Source organism: Macaca thibetana, chromosome 8 (assembly GCF_024542745.1).
Source record: "Macaca thibetana thibetana isolate TM-01 chromosome 8, ASM2454274v1, whole genome shotgun sequence".
Lineage (NCBI taxonomy): Eukaryota > Metazoa > Chordata > Mammalia > Primates > Cercopithecidae > Macaca > Macaca thibetana.
This window is the reverse complement of record NC_065585.1, coordinates 132,939,615-132,962,009: the sequence shown is the minus strand read 5'-3', so window position 1 is coordinate 132,962,009 and position 22,395 is coordinate 132,939,615. Positions and strand designations below refer to the sequence as shown.

Genomic DNA, 22,395 nt, shown 5'->3' with positions numbered 1-22,395 from the left:
CTTTCAAGTCAGACCCCTCCAGGGCTGACTTGTTCAGCAAGGCTTTGAGCACCAGAGGCTTCAGAGGGGAGGCCCGCCAGTGTAACCTGCTTTATGTCTCCCCCACCCCTCTCCTCGGTCAAAAATCTTTAATTAGCTGGTTACCATAATTACTCTAGCTAGGGACCTTATTTGTTCTCCTTCTCTGTTATTCCCAGGGACCTGAAGGCTCCACCACTTCTGTGCCAGGGGGACCTTTCTATCATAGCTCCTCTCTGCCTTTTTGTTTTTCCCTTTTATGATCAGAACAAAAAAAAAGCCTAGGGAAAGAAATCATCTCTCCTTCTGTGTCTGGGTAAGACCCTATAACTATCCCTTTCCAATCAGGAACAAGTTTCCATGACAACCATGCTTCCCAATGCTACTGTTAACTTAGCAGGTAGTGTTCATATCAAATCGAGTTATTTACCAACCTCCGTGGTTTCTGTACTTCACCACTGCTAGAGGCCTCTAACACACCAGCTGTTTGCACGAACTGACTTTGCCCTTTTTCCTTCTAAACATAAGGAAGACAAAAGAATTTCCTTGGCATTCTCCTTAATCATTTAAAAGCACACCAATATAATAAAAAATATAGCAGAAAGATAGATATGAAAGAGAATTTGTGACTTGGTGGAAGGAAGTACAAAGGGATAAATGGAGAATGGCTGGGATATGATGACAGCTACGAGACTTACACCACAGTCAATGGCATAGACTTTGAGCTGAGAGCTAATGAGGTAGGGATTCCTGCTAGGTATGACCTTAGGTAAGTTATTTATCCTCTCTGAGCCTCAACACTCCCTCTGTAAAAGATAGAAACTGACATACTTCATGGAACTGCTTAGAGAAAAGCAAAGACAGAGAAAGTGCTTATTAGAGTGTCTGGCATATAGCATGAGTTTAACACATGGCAATTATCATGTTGTTATTAACATAAACAGCTGAACTGAAAAGGGTTCCAGCAAACAAGCAATCCCAATATTCTAACTGATCGTTAACATTTTGCTGGTTGAGGATAATAGGGATAAAGCAGTAGATATTTAGGGGTTTTCTTAACAACCTTTTTCTCTTAGGCCATTAAGTCATGTCTGGAATGACAGGAATGAATCTATTCATTTCCATTCCTCAGACTTGAGAGGATACACCTGGGTGATCTCCAGGATTCATTTGAGTCTATTTATAGCTATGCATAAGCATTTGTTTAATTTTGAAACAGAAGTAAAAAAAAAATAGGTTAACCATTAAAATATTTGTTCATTATACCACATTCTCCATATCAATCAGAATATTTCAATCCTTCTCTAGAGCAAGAAAAAATAAGAATGTGCACATTTTTATAATATTTTCATTGTTGTACAGCTCAAATTTTATTTCAAAATAAAATTCATATTGTAGCAAACACATCAACATGCTCATTATTCACCAAGCTCCCACACTCCAGCTTTTCCTCTCCATCATTCATGGTGCCCTCGGAGGGCTGAGTGCATCCTCCACAAACCGACTTACTTAAGCCTTTATTTTAAAAAGATAAAACTTCACATTTTACACCCCATTTCCATCAATATAGTGGACTATAGCTCCAGATACTCCCTCCCTATTAAGACCTCTTAAAATGGTGAATGTAAGTTTTTTAGAAAAACATTTCAAATGCTACCTGAGCTGGCAGGAAAGGAAAGGAAATCCCTGAAGGTCAGAAACAAATCCAGAGAGGTAATGTGGTATTCGAGATAGAATTTGTCATGAGGGCATCTGCCTATCCTGTTAACCTAGAGTAGAGGTCAGCAAATTTTTTTCCTGTAAAGCTCCCAACAGTAAATATTTTAGGCTTTGCAGACCACATAGTTGGTTGCGAGCACTCAACTCTGTCACTGTAGCATGAAAACACTCATAGATAATATGTAATAATAATAATAATGAGAATAGCTGTGTTTCAACAAAAATTTACTCACACAGATAGGCAGCAAGTGGGATTTGGCCTATGAGTCAATAGTTTGCTGATGCCTGCATTATAGCATGGCTTTCAATCAATGTTTTTCCTTCCAGAAAACACAACCAGTATATGAAATGTTTGTCTCATGTGGTAGATTGTTGCAATAATGGTACTGATTCTTGATACCTCCTATATTCTTGCCTTTGGGGAGCCATCCCATATTGTCTCTGGCCTAGACCATATGACGTGCTTTGGCCAATGGTATAAAAGTGAATGTAACACAAACAGAGAATGGGGCTCATCCTCTCTTGCTGCTCTTAGGTTCTCTGCATCCACTACCATGTGAATTAGCTCAGACCAGCGTGCTGAAAACATATGGTCCACCATCCCCAAACCCCAGCTGGCAGTTAGTGCTAACCAGTAGCCAGCACCAATTGCCAGGCCTAAGAGTAAAGCAGCCTAAGCCAACTAGCCCCCAGGCAACCCACAGGTTGACCTTAGCCACATGAGCAAATCCCAGGTGAGGCTAACAGAAAACCACAAAGCTGAGCCCAGCCTCAACTGCTGATCATCAGAATTACAAGCTAATAAAATGACTGTTTGAAGCCACCACGTTTTAGAGTGGTTGTTCCACAGCAAAAGCTAAATGGTACATTCCACAGGAAGATTATCATCTTCTAAACATATGAAGTGAGAGGCCCACAAGTATATTTATGAAAATAATAAAGACTGATGAAACATTTAAAAAAAAAACATATTTCCATTTTAAAGAGCCTGTCACCCAACAGCTGTGACAAGCCCTTCCTTGTTTCTCCTAGTAATACAACAAAGCAAATTCTTCCTACCTGAGCAGACTTCTTTATAAGTAGGATTTGAAGTATAGCCTCCTGCAAAACCAACTTGAGTTGAATATACTCCTTTCAAGACCCAGAATTTCCTTTCAGCTCCCCAGAAACAGCCCATTCCTTTAAAAAAAAAACAAAAAGATATTGATTATTCAAAACAAAGCAGTCACTGCACATTCACATACCTGTTAGACAAAAAAAAAAAAAAAAAAAAAAAAAAAAAGGTGCTCCTGTCATTTGATAACCAAAAATGACTAAGATTTTATCTTTTAAAGAAGGAGAGTTCTTAACATTGGTAAATAATTTCATTTACAATTATCTGCATATAATATCTCTTTGCTTTAGCTGTGCGAAAACTTAGAAGGCCTCAAATTTAATGGAGTTAGTAAATCTACACATTTCCAAATAACATAGTAAGGGGGTAACTATATTCATATTTCCACATTCAATTCATAACTTGAATTAATAGAAAATTTACTGAATTATCCCTCCCTGGTCACATATTTTTTTAAAAAATATTTTAACAAAGTATAGCACTAAGTTACTCATTTTAATGGGAAAACTTCCAAAATCAACATAAATTGGTGCATATTTCCAATTAACAATGTCACATATGTGTTTAGCGTTTTAAATTTTTTTAATCACTATAAACTTGCACGTGATAAATCACTGCTTACCCAAAAGTAAGTTTTTCTGAGTTTTATTTCTGGATATAATGAATGCAGGAGAAGGGTTTGGAGGGGAGACAGGGAGAGAATGACAACAACAAACAAACTCACAAAAGTAGCATTCCATTCGACTAGCAAACACTGTGTCTATACCAGTAGCACAGGATCTCTTTGAACATCTGATGAAAATCACAACCCATCTCCCAAGAACACACACACTCACACACATCGAAAACGCTGCCGTGTACTTCCTTTGGCTCCAAATAAAGAACCTTCATTTTCTACCATAAGTTTCTAAACTGTCCAGTACAACTGGTGTTCTATGGCCCATTTCTAGATGTAAAAAAAGATTACTGCCTCACTCAAATTTTAAATGGCTTTATGAAGTTACATATAACTGAGATCCTGAGTGGAACAACAGTTGGTAAATTAATATACACTATACACCTCTCATTCCTACACTCACTCGATTTACTAGATTTGATGACAGAGCTGAAAGATAAATTAGAAGTTTACTGAAATTCTTGACACTCTTTAATATTCTACTCTAAAAATCCAAAGCAACAAAACCCAAAAAGCAATTTGAATAAAATTATACATTATACAAAAATATTCTATTTGCTAAAATGTGTTAACCAAAACTAGGTTAACATAAAAATATAAGACCAAATAATAAAATTTAATGCAGTAAAAAATTATTGTTGTGATAACATTGCAACATGGAAATGTCTGTGATATCATAATTATCTAAGACTAAAGTAAAAAGGAAAAAACACAATTAAATGCATTTTTATTACAACTATTAAAGAATTTCACACCAAAATTAGACTGGAAGCAAATATACTAAGTATACTACAGTGATAACCATGACTGTATTATAGTGGTGACAATTTAGGAATATTTCTTCATTCTTCACATTTTTCTGTAATAGATTCCTATTACTTTAAAAATTAAAAAATTTACATTTTTAAAGAAAGGAAAAATATTCAAAGAAATAACATGAGCATCTGCTTATGCTTATGTTACACACCACTATTCCATTTTTTCCATTTACAAGTGAATTGCTTGCTGCTAGTGAATATAAATAAATATTTACTGAGTATCTATAAAAATTAAGTATCCACAGGTCTCCAGCAAAAGGATTCACTATTCATTTTCCTTCGTTGCACTCCCTGGGATGAGGGGAGGATGACAAGGATTCTCTGGAGAAGGACAAGCTGTAGGTGAGAGGAGAAGCTTCACTGCGCATAAATGACCATGAGGGCCCCAGGATCTGTGCAGAGCGCCAGGCAGAAGGCAGCCCACCCCTGAAGTTCAGGAGTCTGCAGAGTTTGTTGAATAAAATATTTCTGTGCTGCACAATGACTAACAGCGATGGCACCAGAGAACACCAGAATCCTTCAACCTTCATGTACAAGGTTCGTGACAGGCCATTTTAGTAGCCAGCCTGTCCTGACCTTTGTCCATGGTCCCACTGCAGTGGCCCCAGGTTTTTAAAACTTAAAATGTTTTTGGCCAAACCAAGCAAAACATTACCTATAAGTAGAGAGATATTTAATCCACTTTTAATGCTTAATAGGGATCAAGTAATGACCCCATGAGGAGAATGAATGACCAGGATGCAGGTGGGCAAGGGTCTGGGCTGCCACGTGTGGCTGAAACAGTGTCTCAGGGACTGGAATACGGTCAATGTCCACATTTCTGGAGAGGAATGTGACTTAGGACACAGGTTGTTAGGAGGATAAAATTCCATGAAGCAACATTTCAACTAGGGGCTGCAGGTTTAACCTAAACATTCTATTATGTGGCTTTGAAGGTGTGAGTGTGAAAATTGTGTGTGTGTGTGTGTGTGTGTTTAAACAAAGAAAACAGGCTTATTTATAGCAAAATTACTCATACATTTCAATAATCTGGTAATCATTATATCAGCAAATAAAATACAGTATGCATTACTTTCTTTAAATACTTCTTTTTAGCCTTTTGTTATAAAATAAAACTGATGCAAAAAAAAAAAAAACACACACACACACACAAAACAAACATATATTTCAATGCACTGTTATTAGGCAAACACCCTGACAACCACCACCGGGGCCAAGAATCAGAAGTTTGCCATCTACCCTGGACATGCCTCCATGTGTGCTACCCTCCAATCCCAACAGACACCCGATAGCCCAAAAAGTAACTGTTATCTGACTTTCACAGTAATCACCTCCTATGTTTCTTACACTTTTATCACCTAAGTGTCCATCCCTGACATTACAGTCTTGCTCATTTTTTAAATTTGGTATGTCTTTAAGTTCTTTCTTTTTTTTTTTTTTTTTAAGATGGAGTCTCCCTCTGTAACCCAGGCTGGAGTTCAGTGGAGTGATCTTGGCTCACTGCAACCTCCACATCCTGGGTTCAAGCAATTCTTCTGCTGCACCCTCCCTAGTAGCTGGGATTACAAGCACATGCCACCATGCCCAGCTAACTTTGTGTTTTTAGTAGAGATGGGGTTTTCTCATGTTGGCCAGGTTGGTCTCGGACTCCTGACCTCAGGTGATCTGCCCGCCTCAGCCTCCCAAAGTGCTGGGATTACAGGCGTGAGCCACCACACTCAGCCATCTTTAAGTTCTTTTAATCAATACATTGTCTCCATTCTTTTCCTTTGACCTTATCCCTTGAAGATCACAGTCTAGTTGACCTGTTCAGTTGCTCACACTGTGGATTCTGAGGACTGTGTTCTCATGGTGCAATTCAATTCATGCCTCCGTCCTCAGAGGACAATTTTCTGCAAGTTGACAGAGGCTTCATCAGACTCAGAATTGATCCTTTGGCAAGACTAGAGGTGGGGCTATGGATGGTCTTTGATTAGAAAGCACAGAATGCCTAGATGTCTCTTTCATGTCTAGTTAGCATCCATGGATGCTCAGTGCCTACATGTGTTAATTCCTGGAGAGTTGCAAAATAGTGATCTTCTAATTCTATCGTTTCGTTTTCATACCTTATAATGAAAAGCTTCCCCTCAGCTACTACTTTGTTACTCAGTGGTACAATTCATAAGGGACAGGGAAGAGAAATGCTTGATTAATCCATTTACATAGTGTCTTCAAGATGATGAACTTGCTATCTCCCAGGCTAATCGAAGAGTTTTTTAAACATCATCATAAATGTATTCATTTAAACATATTTGATGATTTCAATGACTGCTCTCGTGTAAGCTCCAATAGTCATGTCTTTGGCCAGTGAGACCTTCTTCAAATTGGCTCCTTGTCTGCAGTCGTCTCATAGCTTCTTTGCTCTCTGGTTTAACAGGACGTCCTAGACTCACCTTGTACACTTCCTACCCCAGTCCCAGAATCAACCATTTCACCAAGAAGCCTAGTTTAATGGGAAAAGGCACTTCGAGATCATAACATGGGTGACAATGAAGCACACTGCAGAGCGCACAGCCATGGAACACCAGGGAATGATGTGGCTTAAATTTCCCATCAAAAGGTAAGTCCCATCAGACCCACTAGATTATAAGGTCAAGGGGCTGCAGCCACAGTCTATCACAAAAAGGAAGTTGTACATCCGGAATCACGCACAAGCAGGACCAGAGGGCACACGTGAGCTGCATGAATAGGGAGCCAGACTCCCCCAGCACCCGCCAGGCTGCACCAACTCCCTCCCTCACACCTACAGCTGTGCGGCAATCCTGTAAAACCAGCTGGGGGCCAAGAGAAAGGCCATTTGGGGGATAGGGGTGTGGGGGGGTTTGAATGGTTGGCTCGTTATATGGGTGCAGGCTGGAAATGCAGAGCAGCTACACTGCAGCCTTACTTGAGAGTGGCCAGGAAAGACAGGGGTAAGGAAAAAATCCTTCCAACTGATTCCTTCAGAGAGGGAAGAATAGCCCAAGCTCAGGACAGCTGTGGACTCAAGGGCAACTGCAAGTGGCTTGAGTGACTAGTCAGAGGCCAGAAACACAAAGACTGGAAGATGAGGAATTAGGAAATGCGGGGTAGAGGGACATAGGTGGACATGTGGGAGTGAGTATGCCACATGAAGATCTCTGTACCACATGATAATGCCAGTCAGAGGGCATCTACCATGAAAGAGGCACTCATCCACAAAGCATGGAAAGGGGCCCAGCCAGGGGATGCCAGCCAGTGTCTTCACTGGCCACCCTAGTACCTGCGTGATGGATGCAGGAACAAACTGGCCACAATGGCAGAGACCTAGGTTACACACGGCCCAACAGCATGCACACCCACTCAGCAAGGCCCACCTAGCTACTGCCACCACCAAATGTCCAAATGGCCAGCAACAGAGACTGTCACCAAGTGCCTTACATAGCACCACTCGAGAGGACCAACCCACCATTATGGTGGCAAAGGATTACCCCAGGCCCCTTCCATGATGAAAGGGCCAGTGATGCATTCTTACACTCACGCACATGTATTCCCAGCATGGGTTTGACTTTCCTGCCTTCAGGGTCTTGGCCAACTTCTATCCCATAAATAACATCCATCAGACCAAGCAACTCACTTTGCAGCAAGGAAGATGCAGCAGTGAGCCCACAGCCGGTTTCCACCTGTTTTATTATACTGCACGTCGCCAGGAACCGCCATCCTGAAAAAGCACTGGAATGGCCCCAAGGCACAGCCACATCACCAGTTCAGAGAACGAACTCTGTGCAGGTGGGTGCCAGACTCGAGGACACTGAATCAGACTCCAAAGGTAGGGACACACCATGTTCTCCAAATGAATAATACATGTGTTTGGAAAGCAAAGGAGAGAAACAGGATTGACTTCATTTACCATCTCAGGGACCCATCAGGAGACTTTGCAGTTTTTGTTCCCACAACTCTTGGCTCTGTAGAGTTACGGGTCTTAGTCCCCCAAACAGTACACTTTCATCCAGGAATATAGCAAGAGTCCATTGAGTTATACGATACAGCTATTGCCTGGGCACTCTGGGCTCCTTGCTACAGGGACAAGTAGGCAAAAAGAGTTTGCCAGGTGCAATCATCCTATAAGCAGTGTAGAGGATCTCTGTTGCACCACAGCCTTGCAAGCATTTGGTGTTAGAAGTATATAAATATTTGCCAATTGGATGGGCTTAAAATGATATTTCGGGCCAGGCATGGTAGCTCACACCTATAATCCTAGCAGTTTCGGAGGCCGAGGCAGGCTGATCAAACGTCAAGAGATTGAGACCATCCTGGCCAACATGGTGAAACCCTGTCTCTACTAAAATTACAAAAATTAGCTGGGTGTGGTGGTGCACGCCTGTAGTCCCAGCTACTCGGGAGGCTGAAGCAGGAGAACTACTTGAACCTGGGAGGCGGAGGCTGCAGTGAGCCGAGATCGTACCACTGCACTCCAGCCTGGTGAACTCCAGCCTGGCAACAGAGCAAGACTCCGTCTAAAAAAAATAAAAATAAAAAAGATATTTCACTGTGATTTGTTATATACATAGCTAATCACCAGTGAGGTTGAGCATCTCTTCATACAGTATATGGGCCACACATGTTCTCTCATTTATAAAGTGCCTTTGTCCATTTTTCTATTGGGTTCTTATATTATTCTTGATTTTTTTACAATTTTTATGTTTTGAATGCTATTTTTTCCAGTTATATGTTTACAGATATTATCTCATATGTGATTTGCTTTTACCTTCACTTATGATGTGTGTCATCACACAGATGTTTTAAATTGTAATGTGGTTAAATTTCTCTATCTTTTCCTTTATCATTTGTGTTTTTTGTACCTTGTATAAGTCCATCCATATATAAAGATTATAAAGATAATATCCTATATTTTCAGAAGCTTTAAAGTTTTGCTCTTAATTTTAGGTTATTAATCCATATGGAAGAATCTTTGCATAGGGTGTGAGGTGGGGATTCAATTTATTTTTTCTATATTGATAACCAAGTATCCCAAATAAATTGCTATTAAATAATCCATTATTTCTCCCACTTATCTCTAATGCTACCTTTATATGACATCATTGTAAGTAGTCCCGTTTCTGGGCTTTCTGTTATGTTCCATTCATTTGTCTATTCCTACACCAATACTATCCTGTTTTTCATCATTTATTCAACAAATATTTATTCACTGCCTACTATATGACAGGAATTGCTCTAAGCACCTGGGATAAATGAGTGAACAAAGCAAACAAGATCCTACCCTGTTTAGTGAGTATACTCTGGTGGGAAAAAGATTAACAACATTAAAAATAATAGGTAGATGACATAGTTTGAAGGTAGAAAGAGCTATAAAAAATGAAAAGAAAAGCAGAGCAGGTCAGAGAGATCAGGAGGGCTGGGAGGGCACAATTTTCAATAGGGTGAGCCTCAAAGGGAAGGTGGCTGCAAACAAAGCCATGAAGGCAGTGAGGCAGTCACCCATTCAGATATCCCTGGCAAGGCGCAGAGAAAGCAGTCTTACAGGGACAACAAGAACGTGCCTGCTATTTGTAAGGGGCAGGAAGGAAGCCAGTGTGAAGTAGCAGGACACGGATCAGAGAAGCCAGATGTGTAGGGCCTTGTGGGATCATTAAGGACTCTGGATTTTACTCTGAGTAAAATGGGTAGCCACGGTAGAGTTTTGAGCAGGAGAGGAAATGACAAAACTTATGTTTTACAAGATCACTCTGGCTGTACTCGGCTGAAAATAGACTAGAGTGAACCAAGCACAGAGGCAGTGAATGGTTAAGAAACTATGGCTGTAATCCAGGTAAGAGATAATGGTGGTTTAGACCAAGTGGTAGCAGAGGAAGTCATGGGTCATGATTAGATTCTGGATATATTTTGAAGATAGAGCCAAAAGGATTTCCTGACAGATTTGACACAGAGTTTGAGAGAAAGAGAGGGTTATGGTTGACTCGAAGATTACTGGGTTAAGTGGGGAACCCTGTGAATGGAGTAGATTTGTAGGAAAATATCAGGGGGTGGTAATCAGGCTAGTTTTAATGAGTCAAAATACCTAGTACAGTAAGTGTTCTTACCTTGTACTTCTTCAAAATTTTCTTTGTTATTCTTGGCCTATTACTATTCAGCTTTAATATCAGCTTGTCAAATTCCATAAAATATCCTTTAAAATTTTTAAATAGAATTACATTGAACTTACAGATGAATTTGGAAATATTTTGTCATATTAGTAATTTTTTGGACACACAAGTTTATTTGTAAATTTAGTCAACATATATAATTGACCTAAAAACTTCAATAGGAAGATAAATTTAAAACCACTTGGAAGCGCATCTCTATAAAAGTGATTTTCCCAGGACAGTAACCAGATGTAACCTAATCCAACACCATCTTAACTGGCAGAGGTTCAGGGGGCTGGAGCTTTGTGCTCCACCCCCACACCAAGTTCTTATAATACAAATGTCACAAGAAAAAGAACTTCGGTATTATTTCCTCTTAGCAGAGGAGAAAAACTCAACCTAGTTATGAGACCAACCACAACACAATGAAAAGCTGCACTAACTAGTTCAGAATACTAGTTAACAGGTGATGCTAGTGTGAATAACTCGTATTTTATTCTAGAGCCCTTATAAATAAAATCCTCCAGTTAGCGTTTGCATTATCAGCTAGAGGGTTAGCTAACATGTGGTAGAATGAGGACTTATGCAAGGTATAAATGCACACAGCACTTTACTACTATGAAAACAATAACATAGCTCTCCATTTGTTCAAGTCTTCTTGGATGTCCTTCAATACCAAGTTATAATTTTCTCCATAAAAATCTTAAAACATGTGGCCAGGCATGGTGGCTCATGCCTGCAATCTCAGCACACTGGAAGGCCGAGGCAGCCAGATCACCTGAGGTCAGGAGTTCAAGACCAGCCTGGCCAACATAGTAAAAACCCCATCTCTACTAAAAAATATAAAAATTAGCCACGTGTGGTGGCATGCACCTATAGTCCCAGCTACGCAGGAGGCTGAGGCAGAAGAATCGCTTGAACTCAGGAGGCAGAGGTTCCAGTGAGCTGAGATTCCACCACTGCACTCCAGCTTGAGTGACACAGTGAGAATCCATCGCAAAAAAATAAATAAAGATCTTAAACATTTGTATTACATATAGTTCTATGTACCTCATGATTTGTGGTGCTGTTATAAATACTGTTTTTTCTACCATACTTTTGTATTACTTAGTGCTGGTGTATAAAATCACCCTGATTTTAGTATGCCTTCCATACAGCCAGAAAGAGTGGAGAATTCTAATGTAATTTCCATTTCATTTCCTTTTTAACCCATGAATTACTTAAAAGTATACATTTTTGTTTTCAAACATATGGTCTGTCTGGTATACTACTTTTACAATTTTATTTCCAATTTGATTGCATTGCGTTAAGAGAATGTGGTCTTCATTATTTTGAAATTTGTTGAGGCTTATTTTGTCACCTACAACCTGGTGAATTTTTGTAAATATTCTATGTGTACTTGAAAAGCATAAAATTCCTCTCTATATTTAGGTACAGGGTTTTACAGACATTTATGTAAAAGCTTATCAATTTGTTACTTAAATCATCTATATATGTTTAATTTTCTGGCAAATTGAGCCATCTGATTCTTAGAGAGTCAATCCAAATTTCCTCCTACGATTGTGAATTTTTCAGTTTCTCTTTTAGTTCTGTCAATCTTTCTTATACACAGTTTAGGCTATGCTATTAGCATACACAAGTCTATTACTGTGTATCTTCTTGCTATTATTGTTATTGTTTAGTATTTTTAATGCTATTAAAGTCTTTTGTTCTTAAAATTATTTTTTCTAATATTAAGATGCCTACATTACCTTTTTTGTATTCATTTACCAGGCGTATCTTTTCCAAGTCTTCATTTTTAACCTTTCCATGTGTCATTATTTTAGGTACATTTCTTGCAAGCAGCATATAACAGGATTTTGGTTCTTAGCCAATTTGATATTCTCATCCTTTAATTAATGATTTTAATATATTTACTCTGGCTATTTAAACTTCTTTCCATAACCTCATTTTGTGTTTTCTACTTACCATCCTCCTCCTTTTATTTCTTTTCCCTCATTTTCTATCTTCTATTAGTCTTTTCTGACTGCTCTTGACCCTTGGACAATTTGGAGGCAAAAAGAAAAAAAAAATTGTTCTAGTGTTTACCCTTACAATTGTTACATACCCACTTCACTATCATGTTTTCCTAACCAAGTTTGAAGTTAGTATTTCTGACCTTCTCCCAAACTCATGGCCCCTCACACTGAACAATCTCTATCTCATTACCACAGTGTAAAGATTTGTCTTTTTATATTTTTTTCTAACACACACACAAATGGTTTTCTTACAATTGTTTCAGTGATCAACATTTTAATCATTTTTGAACTCATTACTGTTTCTTATACTTTATGTCATTCATTTACATTAATTCTTCATCTTGTTGAAGTATTTTTAAGAGGCTTTATAGTAACTGTGTATGAGTTATAAAATCTCTTGTTTTTTTATATCTGAAATATTTCTATTATGTCTGTACTACTGAATGAAAGTTTAGCTGGGTATAAATTTCATCAATACTTTGAAGATGTTACTCCATTATTTTCTCATGATCACTGGCACTCATAAGTCTCCTGTCAGTCTGATGGTCATTTCTCTGTAGGCAATGTCTTTTCTTTCTATAGTTATTAACATTTTCTCATTAATATGCTGGGGTTTAATTATTATAAATCTAGATGTCATTAATTTTTATTTATCTTGCTTAGGGCTTAAAATATACTTTCAATATGATTCACATCTTTATTTCTAAAACGTCTTCAGCTATTATATTCTCAAATTGCTTCTCCACTATTCTTGCAATTCTATTTCTCTGGAACTCCTTTTACATGTCAGTTGGGACATCTCAACTTATCCTTTGTGTCATTCAACTGCTGATTGATACATTCTTCTTTTCCCTGCTCTAGTTGCATCAGAACTATTCACTAGAACTATGAACTAAGTCCTTCATCAACTGGGTTCAATCTAAGAGTTCCATGTATGGAATTATTTCAATAGCTATTTTTATTCCAAGTTTTATATTTAGTTCTTTTGTTTTATTGTGCCTATTTTCTGTTGTATCCTCTTGTTATTCCTTCTCTGACCTCTTTGAACATCCTAAGCACACATTTTAAAAGGTTTTTCAGTTTGTTTCAAAAAATTAACTTCATGAGTGAATTTATATTTCATTTGTTCATACTGTTGCCGCCTTTCTTCACGATTCATATTCTTTAGAATTTGAGCTTATAGGCTCGTTTTCACAGTTGCACACACATGAGTGTGTCACCTTGGGCAGATGGCAAGAGGAGAGAAGCACTTTCAAGTTGTACTTACATGAAGGTGATTAGAGTTCCCAGGGTTCACTGCTGCAGCAGTGGCTACAACAAGAAACAGGTCAACCCTAGAGGACCTGAACTAAACCATAAAGGTATCTTTTACAGAATATATCTAAATTGTTCCTTACAAAATATTTAACCTAAGGTGATACTGATGACAGTGGTCTGAAAACTGGCCTTTGGAAGTCACAGACGTAATGAATTTACCTGTCACCACCACTACCACCTCCCCTAGGAACTTCTGAAGGACATCTACATTCTGTAGAAATAAAGTTTTAAATGGAAGGAAAAAAATATTCAAACTTACATCATGATTTAAGCACCTAAGAGACTTAAAGAATATATCAAATTACAACTGTATCACTGAATCAGATTTACATTTTTGACACAATCATTACAAAATCATTACTTGACAAGAATTTTCCAAAAATCCTACTAGATTGTTTTTATTTAGAATTACCTTAAGATTCCTGCATTTCTACTCACAATTTTAATCTGTCATTACTCATGAATATCTGTGTCTATGAGATTCTTTATTGTGAGATTTTAGTTTCCCTTAAGATTTGTGATCTCATATGAAATCTTCAGAAAGAACTTTAAAGAAAGTTCAAATTTTCATACAGCTCTTTTCCAAAACACATTGACACTGCAAATTTTGACCTGACTGGTAAAGATCTGAGATTGTGATTGTTAAAATGTGATTTTCTAAAAATAGCTAAGAGGCCAACCACTACAGCCTCAGCACTCATGAAAGGCAGTCTTCCTGATCTGACATGTCCTATGGGATCACTATGCAAATTGGCTAGGGCAAGTTCTACTAACTAGTACACCCATTCTCTGCTAACTAGCACACTCCCGTTAACTAGAATGCCCCACTCTTCACCTCTGCCTACTAAGGGTACCACTGAATAACAAACCCTCCAACAACAGATGGGGTAGAAAGAGCAGTCTGTCTCGTCAGAGTGGAAACCACCAGGGAGGCTGGGCTCTCATTAGAACATGTGCAGTTACCGCATGTTCCTTCAGCGTCTTATCCAAATGCTCCCTCTCTTCCAGCTCTTTCCCCTGCTTTGAGACTTCACTCAGAACACAGCCACGTACACAACAACTTCCAAGGCAGCCTCCACGCCTGGGATCCTAGAAGGTTAGGATGGATAGGAGGAGTGGCAGTCATTCCGCCCTCAGGCTGTGTACTTGCCCCAGTCCCGTCACAGCTGCTGACCATTCAAAGCAACAAACTGGCTTTGCCTATTTTAGCTTTCTATAAAGTACACACTTTACACTTTCCTTTTTACCCTTTTATTTTTATTTTATTTTATTTTGAGACAAAGTCTTGCTCTGTCACCCAGGCTGGAGTGCAATGGCGCCATCTCGGATCACTGCAACCTCCGCCTCCCGGGTTCAAGTGATTATCCTGCCTCAGCCTCCTGAGTAGCTGGGATGACAGGCGCCCGCCACCACGTCCGGCTAATTTTTGTATTTTGAGTAGAGACAGGGTTTCACCATGTTGGCCAGGCTGGTCTCGAACTCCTGACCTCAGGTGATCCGCCTGCCTCAGCCTCCCAAAGTGCTGGGATTACAGGCTATGAGCCACCGCACCCAGCCCTTTTTATACTCTTAGAGCAGCCTTTTTCTATGTAGTTCAAACCACATATCATCCATCTGAAAATGACTCTTAAATCGAGATGCTGAACCCCTAACCACCCACCTGAGAAAGCTTAAAAAAAGACAGGCATTTCCAACTCTTGCTCGGGATCTCCACCTGGAAGACTCCCTGATACCTGAAATTCAATATAGCTACCACCAAGGTGACTACCAAGTCACTATCTTCTGTCTCTGTTTTCACAGCATCACCATTTTCCCGGATCCTTCACAGAAAAGTTGGCAGTCCCCTCTGTGCTTCCCTCTTACTCGTTTCAAATGAAACGGTTTCCAGTCTCTCAAATTTTATGTCCTTTCTTTTCCCAGCTGGAGGGTGACGGCAGCCTCCTCCCTGTCCGCCCGCCTCAGCTCCCTCACTGCAGTCCTCCTCCCTGTCCACCCGCCTCAGCTCCCTCACTGCAGTCCTCCTCCCTGTCCACCCGCCTCAGCTCCCTCACTGCAGTCCTCCTCCCTGTCCGCCCGCCTCAGCTCCCTCACTGCAGTCCTCCTCCCTGTCCGCCCACCTCAGCTCCCTCACTGCAGTCCTCCTCCCTGTCCGCCCGCCTCAGCTCCCTCACCGCTGTCCTCCTCCCTGTCCGCCCGCCTCAGCTCCCTCACTGCAGTCCTCCTCCCTGTCCACCCGCCTCAGCTCCCTCACTGCAGTCCTCCTCCCTGTCCACCCTCCCTCAGCTCCCTCACTGCAGTCCTCCTCCCTGTCCGCCCGCCTCAGCTCCCTCACTGCAGTCCTCCTCCCTGTCCGCCCGCCTCAGCTCCCTCACTGCAGTCCTCCTCCCTGTCCGCCCGCCTCAGCTCCCTCACTGCAGTCCTCCTCCCTGTCCGCCCGCCTCAGCTCCCTCACTGCAGTCCTCCTCCCTGTCCACCCGCCTCAGCTCCCTCCTTGCCGTCTTTCTCATCCCTTCCAGTCTGTCTCAATCTCATGCATTTTCAAAACTGTCATCTTTATTCTTTCAAACCACAAAACATGCTGGGCATGGTGGCTCATGCCTATAATCCCAGCACTTTGGGAGGCCAAGGTGGGTGGATCACCTGAGGTCAGGAGTTCGAGACCAGCCTGGCCAACATGGTGAAACCCCATCTCTACTAAAAATACAAAAATTAGCTGGGCGTGGTGCCACATGACAGTAATCCCAGCTACTTGGGAGGCTGAGGCAGGAGAATTGGTTGAACCTGGGAGGCAGAGGTTGCAGTGAGCCAAAATCATGCCATTGTACTCCAGCCTGGGCAACAATAGCAAAACTCCATCTCAATTAAAACAACAACAACAACAAGCCCACAAACAGGCAAAATGCAAGAATCTTAAAGAGTCTTAAGAATCTTATTGACTAAGATTACAGGTGATTTTTATTTTCTTCTTTTTGCTCTTCAGTATATTCCAAATTTCTATAAGAAGTATGCATTCTAACTGTCAAAAGAAGTTTTTAAAAGATGTTTATACAGACTGATGGATAGTCTGGAAGAAAATACAATAAAATATTGGAATAATGGTTGCCTGTGCTTTTCTTTTGTATTTTCATATATTTTCCAAATTTTCTGTAATGGGCATGCATTACTTTTATAACCCACAAAATGAGGGCAGTTGTTGAAATTCTAACACCCATATCCCACCCTCAGCCAACCTGAACCTTTGTCTTACGGCCACCCTCCTGACCGTGTGCATACGTCACTTCCTACACCCCCATCTCCACCTGAGGAAACCCTGCCCATCCACCCAGTGCCATTTCAGGTAGAACCTTCTCCCTTAAGTCTTTCCAGAATGTCGGATACAAAGCTGTCTTCTTGAAACCCCAAAGAATGTCTGAGCCCCCTTAACTCAGGCATGTACATAGTCTACCCTATGGAATGACTGCTGGCTCCCCTGTAACCCCCTCTCTGCAGTGAACTCTGAACATGGGGTCCACCTCCCTGGAGACTGTCACATAGCCCAGCATGCACCTTGTACATGAGAGACTCCTCGGGTAGAAAAAATCTGCTGAATTAAACTGTAACACTTGGAAATTTTAACAGAGCATCTTTATCAATGTAGTATAGTTCATAATGGAGGGATTCCTAAAAATAAGAATGCCAGTTTATGGAGAATTCAGCCCATCCATTGAGGCTTCAAAAGTGGAAATTCAATGATTATACGGGGAGGGCAGGGAATGTAGAGTTAAACATAGAAAGAAAAAGAGCTCCCATTTCACCTCTCCCTTTCCTCTTCCAAATTCCTAGACTCTAGATGTGGATTCAGAAGTGCTGAATGGGGCATATTTCCATCAGACTTATGTGCTGAAACACTACTTGTGTGGCCTCGGGCAAGCACTCTGTATTCTCTAACCCTTTTTTTCCTCATTTATAAACTAGGAATAAAGAGAATATTATTCACAGTCACTGAGGGGATTTCATCTATGAGGTACTCAGTAAGTGTTCGTGTCCACTCTCTTCTCTCAGGCTCCCTGCCTGCGCCACCTCTGCCCTCCCCACATATGCAGGCACACCCTCTAAACCCCCTCTCAGTCCACCCGAGGTCACAGCGGCTCCTCTGGTAACCCTGATCTCTGAGAATCACAGCATGCTGTGGTACAGCCTCAGAGCCAGACCCTCATCCTCAGATGAAAGGTACCATACTGCAGCCTCATAGCAGCCTCTCTGGACTCTGCCTGCAGAATTCCTGAGCCAGTTTCTCCATTTCTCAAGCATAGAACCCTCTGATTATCACCCAGCTCAGATGATCTCTCTAATGGCTACTTCTGAACCCACAGCTTTGCAAAAGCTTAATGCTTCTTCATATATTGACCTTCTTACCATCTCCTGCTCAGTATCACCAGCCAGGTCTTTGTCACCCAAAACCTGCAAAGAATCCAAGGGCAGGTGAGTGCGTGTCTCTGGGTCACACACTGGGATGTCTGAAGCCTTAATTTGTCATCTAAAAAATGAGTAGAACTAAATTATTTATAACATTCCAGTTGGTCACAGAATGATCTGATGACTCTGTGGGATGAAATAAGGAGAATCAAAATCTTTTTTCCTCTTTTTTTCTTCTCCTCAACTTTAACTGTGACACTACAATTGTGATCAGTGGGTAAATAAAATTTTCCCTACAAACAGCAAGTAAGTGGGTATCCTTTTCTAAGAAAGAGTATGAAGAAAAAGGAAGTTAAGGGAAAGGAATAAAGGAGTTTGTATCCACCAAATGCCTGCTACGAGCCACACACGGGTGTCTCTGTACATGTGGAATCCCGTGATAACCCTACAAGGAAGATGCTACTAGCCCCTACTTAAGGATGAGAAAACAGAGATTCAGAGAGGTTAGGTCACTAGCACAAAGACACAGAACCAAGAGAGACTCTGGATTCCCATGCAGGAAGACCTGGAATTCAAAGCCAACGTCCTTTCTGCTATACTTCCCTGGAAACGTCTTCAGAAGCTGGTCTCTGTGGACCACTATGGATGCCTGCAAGCAAGCTGAATTAAGAGCCTCCCTGTGCAGACACAGGGTTTGAAGGATGGTGCTGTGGTATCGAATTACTCATTACAGAGATTCAGCGACACCTGATAGATGACATGCAGTTCACGTGGATCTCGGGAAGGGAGCATAATTTTATGGAGTACTCTATTAGAGCTGCATTTTCTGTAGTGGGCATTTACTTGATATCAATAAAGTACATGTAGAGTCAGGAGCACAGACACAGCACACCACGTGCAGCGTGTTTCCAAGGTGCTCCTCTCCATGGCTCCCTGGCCTCTTCAAAGGCAGAAAGGTGACACCTTGATGAGACCTCTGACCAGGGCAACAAAGGGACCCTCAACTTCAGCTACAGTTGGATAGCTGTGAGTCCTTGATCAGAAGGTGGAACATAGGCAGAGACCAGAAATATCCTGAGCTCAACTCTAGAAAGGCAGCTCAGTGGATGAGAGACAGCCAGACCCTGGCCACGGACACACATTCCCAGACACCAACTTGGTGGCCTGGAGTAAGTCTCTTCCGGTCAGCTATCCAGGAAAGAAGAGAGCAGGGGAGGGGAAATTCAAAGACAGATTTCAGCTCTATGATGCTAGGAACAAGAAAGATGAACACGTGGCAAAAATGTAAACATTTCAGTGTATATTCTGTGCTCTTTATTTTTCTGAAAACCTACATCATGTTAAATAATTCCACAAGACACCTTCCTTATCCCTACTCTTGATTGAAAACTACAAAATCTGAAAATACCTTCCGCTAATAAAAGAAACCATATAGTAATTAGCGTCTGATTGATATTTTCCGTATTTGATGGCAACTAATTACCTTCTGTCCACATCATTCCTAATGCTGCTTTAATTTGATTAATTTTTCTTTTCAGCCCCTTCCCTAATTTAAAACGTGCTCATACGCACGTGTACACTCCACTGTACCTCTGCACTGTGATTAATGCAGCTCCAGGTTCTTTATACACATTGCTGTATTTCAGCCTTGACCCCAGGAATATTCTCTGAAGAGTACCAGGTCTGTATTTACCAAGAGGGGTCAAGAATCAGAATTCCAAGGTTGGAAGGGACCTTCCTTCTCATCTAGCCTCAATGCCCTGCAAATATTCACGACCCCTTTCACATCACAGCAAACAGCTGTTCAGTCAAAGCTCAAATTACCCTCTGCCTCTTGAAGTAGCCCACTCCCCTCTACAGATCTAATGAGAGCTTGAAAGCTACTCCTACATTGAATCAAACCCCTGGAATGTTTCTTCCTTCACTTTAATCCTCTCCTTTGAGATCACAAGGGACAAATTTAGCCCCTCTTCCTCATGACAACCTGCCAACACTGATCTCTTGAAGACAACTCGGGTAACTCCATGGGCCTCATCGTCACCAAGCAGAAGCCAAGCTCCTTCATCTGCTCCTCATTCGACACATTTTGGGATCCACTTACTATCTGCTCTCCTTAGAATGTGCCCCACTGTGTCTGTATCTCTGAAGGACAGTGGAGCCACAGCTGCTCCCCAGGGATGGACAGGTGAGCCATGGATCTCTAGACAGAATGACCTCTGCTCGTGGAAGCCTGGGCCTCTCAAACCAGCTCCCTGCAGCAGCACAGTTCTCCCAGCTGCTGGAAGGCAAGTGGTTGCTAGCTGGACATGGTGACGATAAAGGATTAAATAGCCAGTAGCACAACGGTCCAAGAGAACCAAACTCCTCCTGAGGACCTGAGAGCAAGGCTGAGATCAGGCAGGCTGAGAATAAGCTGTAGAGCTTTAACAGGACCTGAGAAATATGCACATCAGCTGGCCTGAGGCAAAGAAAAGAAAGCTTAAGAAAAAAAAGATTAGATAGATTAGTTAGATAGATAGATAGAAAGATAGATAGATAGATAGATAGATAGATAGATAGATAGATAGATAGATAGATAGATAGATAGCACCCAGTTTGCCAAAGAGGCATCCTTTAGTAATTTTCTATATCCTAAATGTGTCTGTTCATGAGCACTGCCTTTTCTAAGGTTTTTGCAATTTGCTTTTCCCTACTAGGGTGGGTAGGAGATCTATGGAATTCCAATGAGCCAATGACCATGACATTGCAGTAGGTGTTGATCAATACAGTAGAATGCTCTCAGCTCCGGCTTAATCCTAAGAGAAAACATAGCATATATGGATGTGGGGAAGAGGTCCCAGATGAAGAAATTTCCATGAAAGGTCCCCAAAGCAATCTGCTGCCACAATGGGACCCTCTTCTTAGCATTCTTGAGAAGCAGTAAAACATCAGCGGATCAGCCTGGATCACTCCATTTCATCCCAGAAGGAACAGCAGAGCTGGGAGAACTATTAGCGAAAAGTCAAGCCTTTCATCTACCACATTCAAAACCGAGGCCTAGGCAAGAGAGCTGGTTTGAGATACTCAGTGTTTTCATCACATGTGACCCCTCCCCCATAGTCACCTGATCAGTCACCTGCTGTAGAAATGGGGTGAAGAAAACACTAGAAGCTGGGGTTCTCTGCCACTAGCTTAGCCAAATCTCACAACAGGAACCATGAGGTCCAGAGGCTAAGAAATAACTTGACTAGCATCATGAGCTCTTCCCCAAGTTACTGTGCAGTGAATCTGAGGAACTTAACACTTCCCATTTCTCCTATGGCACGCCATACAGTTGTTTACACCTTATTTCTTTCTGGCATGGATAGAATACTTCCTCTAACACTTTCCTACCTCCCAACCATTCTCCCCTCTTGGAAATCTCTGCCTTTCAGCATGGCTTGGCACCCGGTAGATGGTCAGTAAACACTAGTTCCCTTCACCTAGCACCTGCACCCTGCGTCCCTCCTCTCTGAGGCCCCGGAGTGTCACTCATCCAATGAGTACCCAGAAAACTAGGCTGGTGAGACATCTACACCAAATCGAGAGCTGTCACCATAAAGAGCATCAGCCCATCAACAGCTAAAGCCTACAGAAGTTTCCAGAAGTTTCCTTGAGACTTCCTCTTCAAGTCCCTCTCTATGACTTTTTGCTCCTCTAGTCAAACCTAAACTTTTAAAATTAGTTCTTACTCAACTCTGGGCACATTAAATAAATGAATACCAAGAATTTTTCCCACTTCTATCGACAACGTGAAGACTATGATTCATCTAACAAGTATTTATATTCAGGGCTTATATCTGAGACTAGGCCCTGGTAATCCAAGACCAGTTCCTATCATCCAAAAGCACAGGCAGAGATGGGTAATCCATTCAATCTCTAATCATAACGCAAGGCGATAAACCTTATCCCATGAACAAAGACACAAAGAAGGGTTGAGGGGGAAGGACTGAGGAAAGTCACAGAGACTTCAAGGAAGAGTAGCATTTCAATTGAATACGTGGGAGGGTGTGAAGTGGTTAGAGTAAGGGATGAGACGACAAGGCCTCAACACAGGTTGAGTGAGAAGTTGTATGTATGTATGTATTTATTTACTTATTTTTGAGATGGAGTCTCACTCTGTCGCCCAGGCTGGAGTGCGATGATGCGATCTCAGCTCACT

At 41.3% G+C, this 22,395-nt stretch overlaps 1 protein-coding gene across 4 annotated transcripts in view; it reads right to left on the bottom strand.

Moving 5' to 3' along the window:
* MSRA (methionine sulfoxide reductase A) overlaps positions 1-22,395 on the bottom strand; it is a 423,943-nt gene that overhangs the window by 238,807 nt on the left and 162,741 nt on the right. For all 4 annotated transcript variants that reach the window (XM_050801122.1, XM_050801123.1, XM_050801121.1 and 1 more), the window contains one exon: positions 2,797-2,916. In XM_050801122.1, coding sequence (XP_050657079.1) covers positions 2,797-2,916 — 120 coding nt within the window. The remainder of the gene's footprint in view (positions 1-2,796; positions 2,917-22,395) is intronic.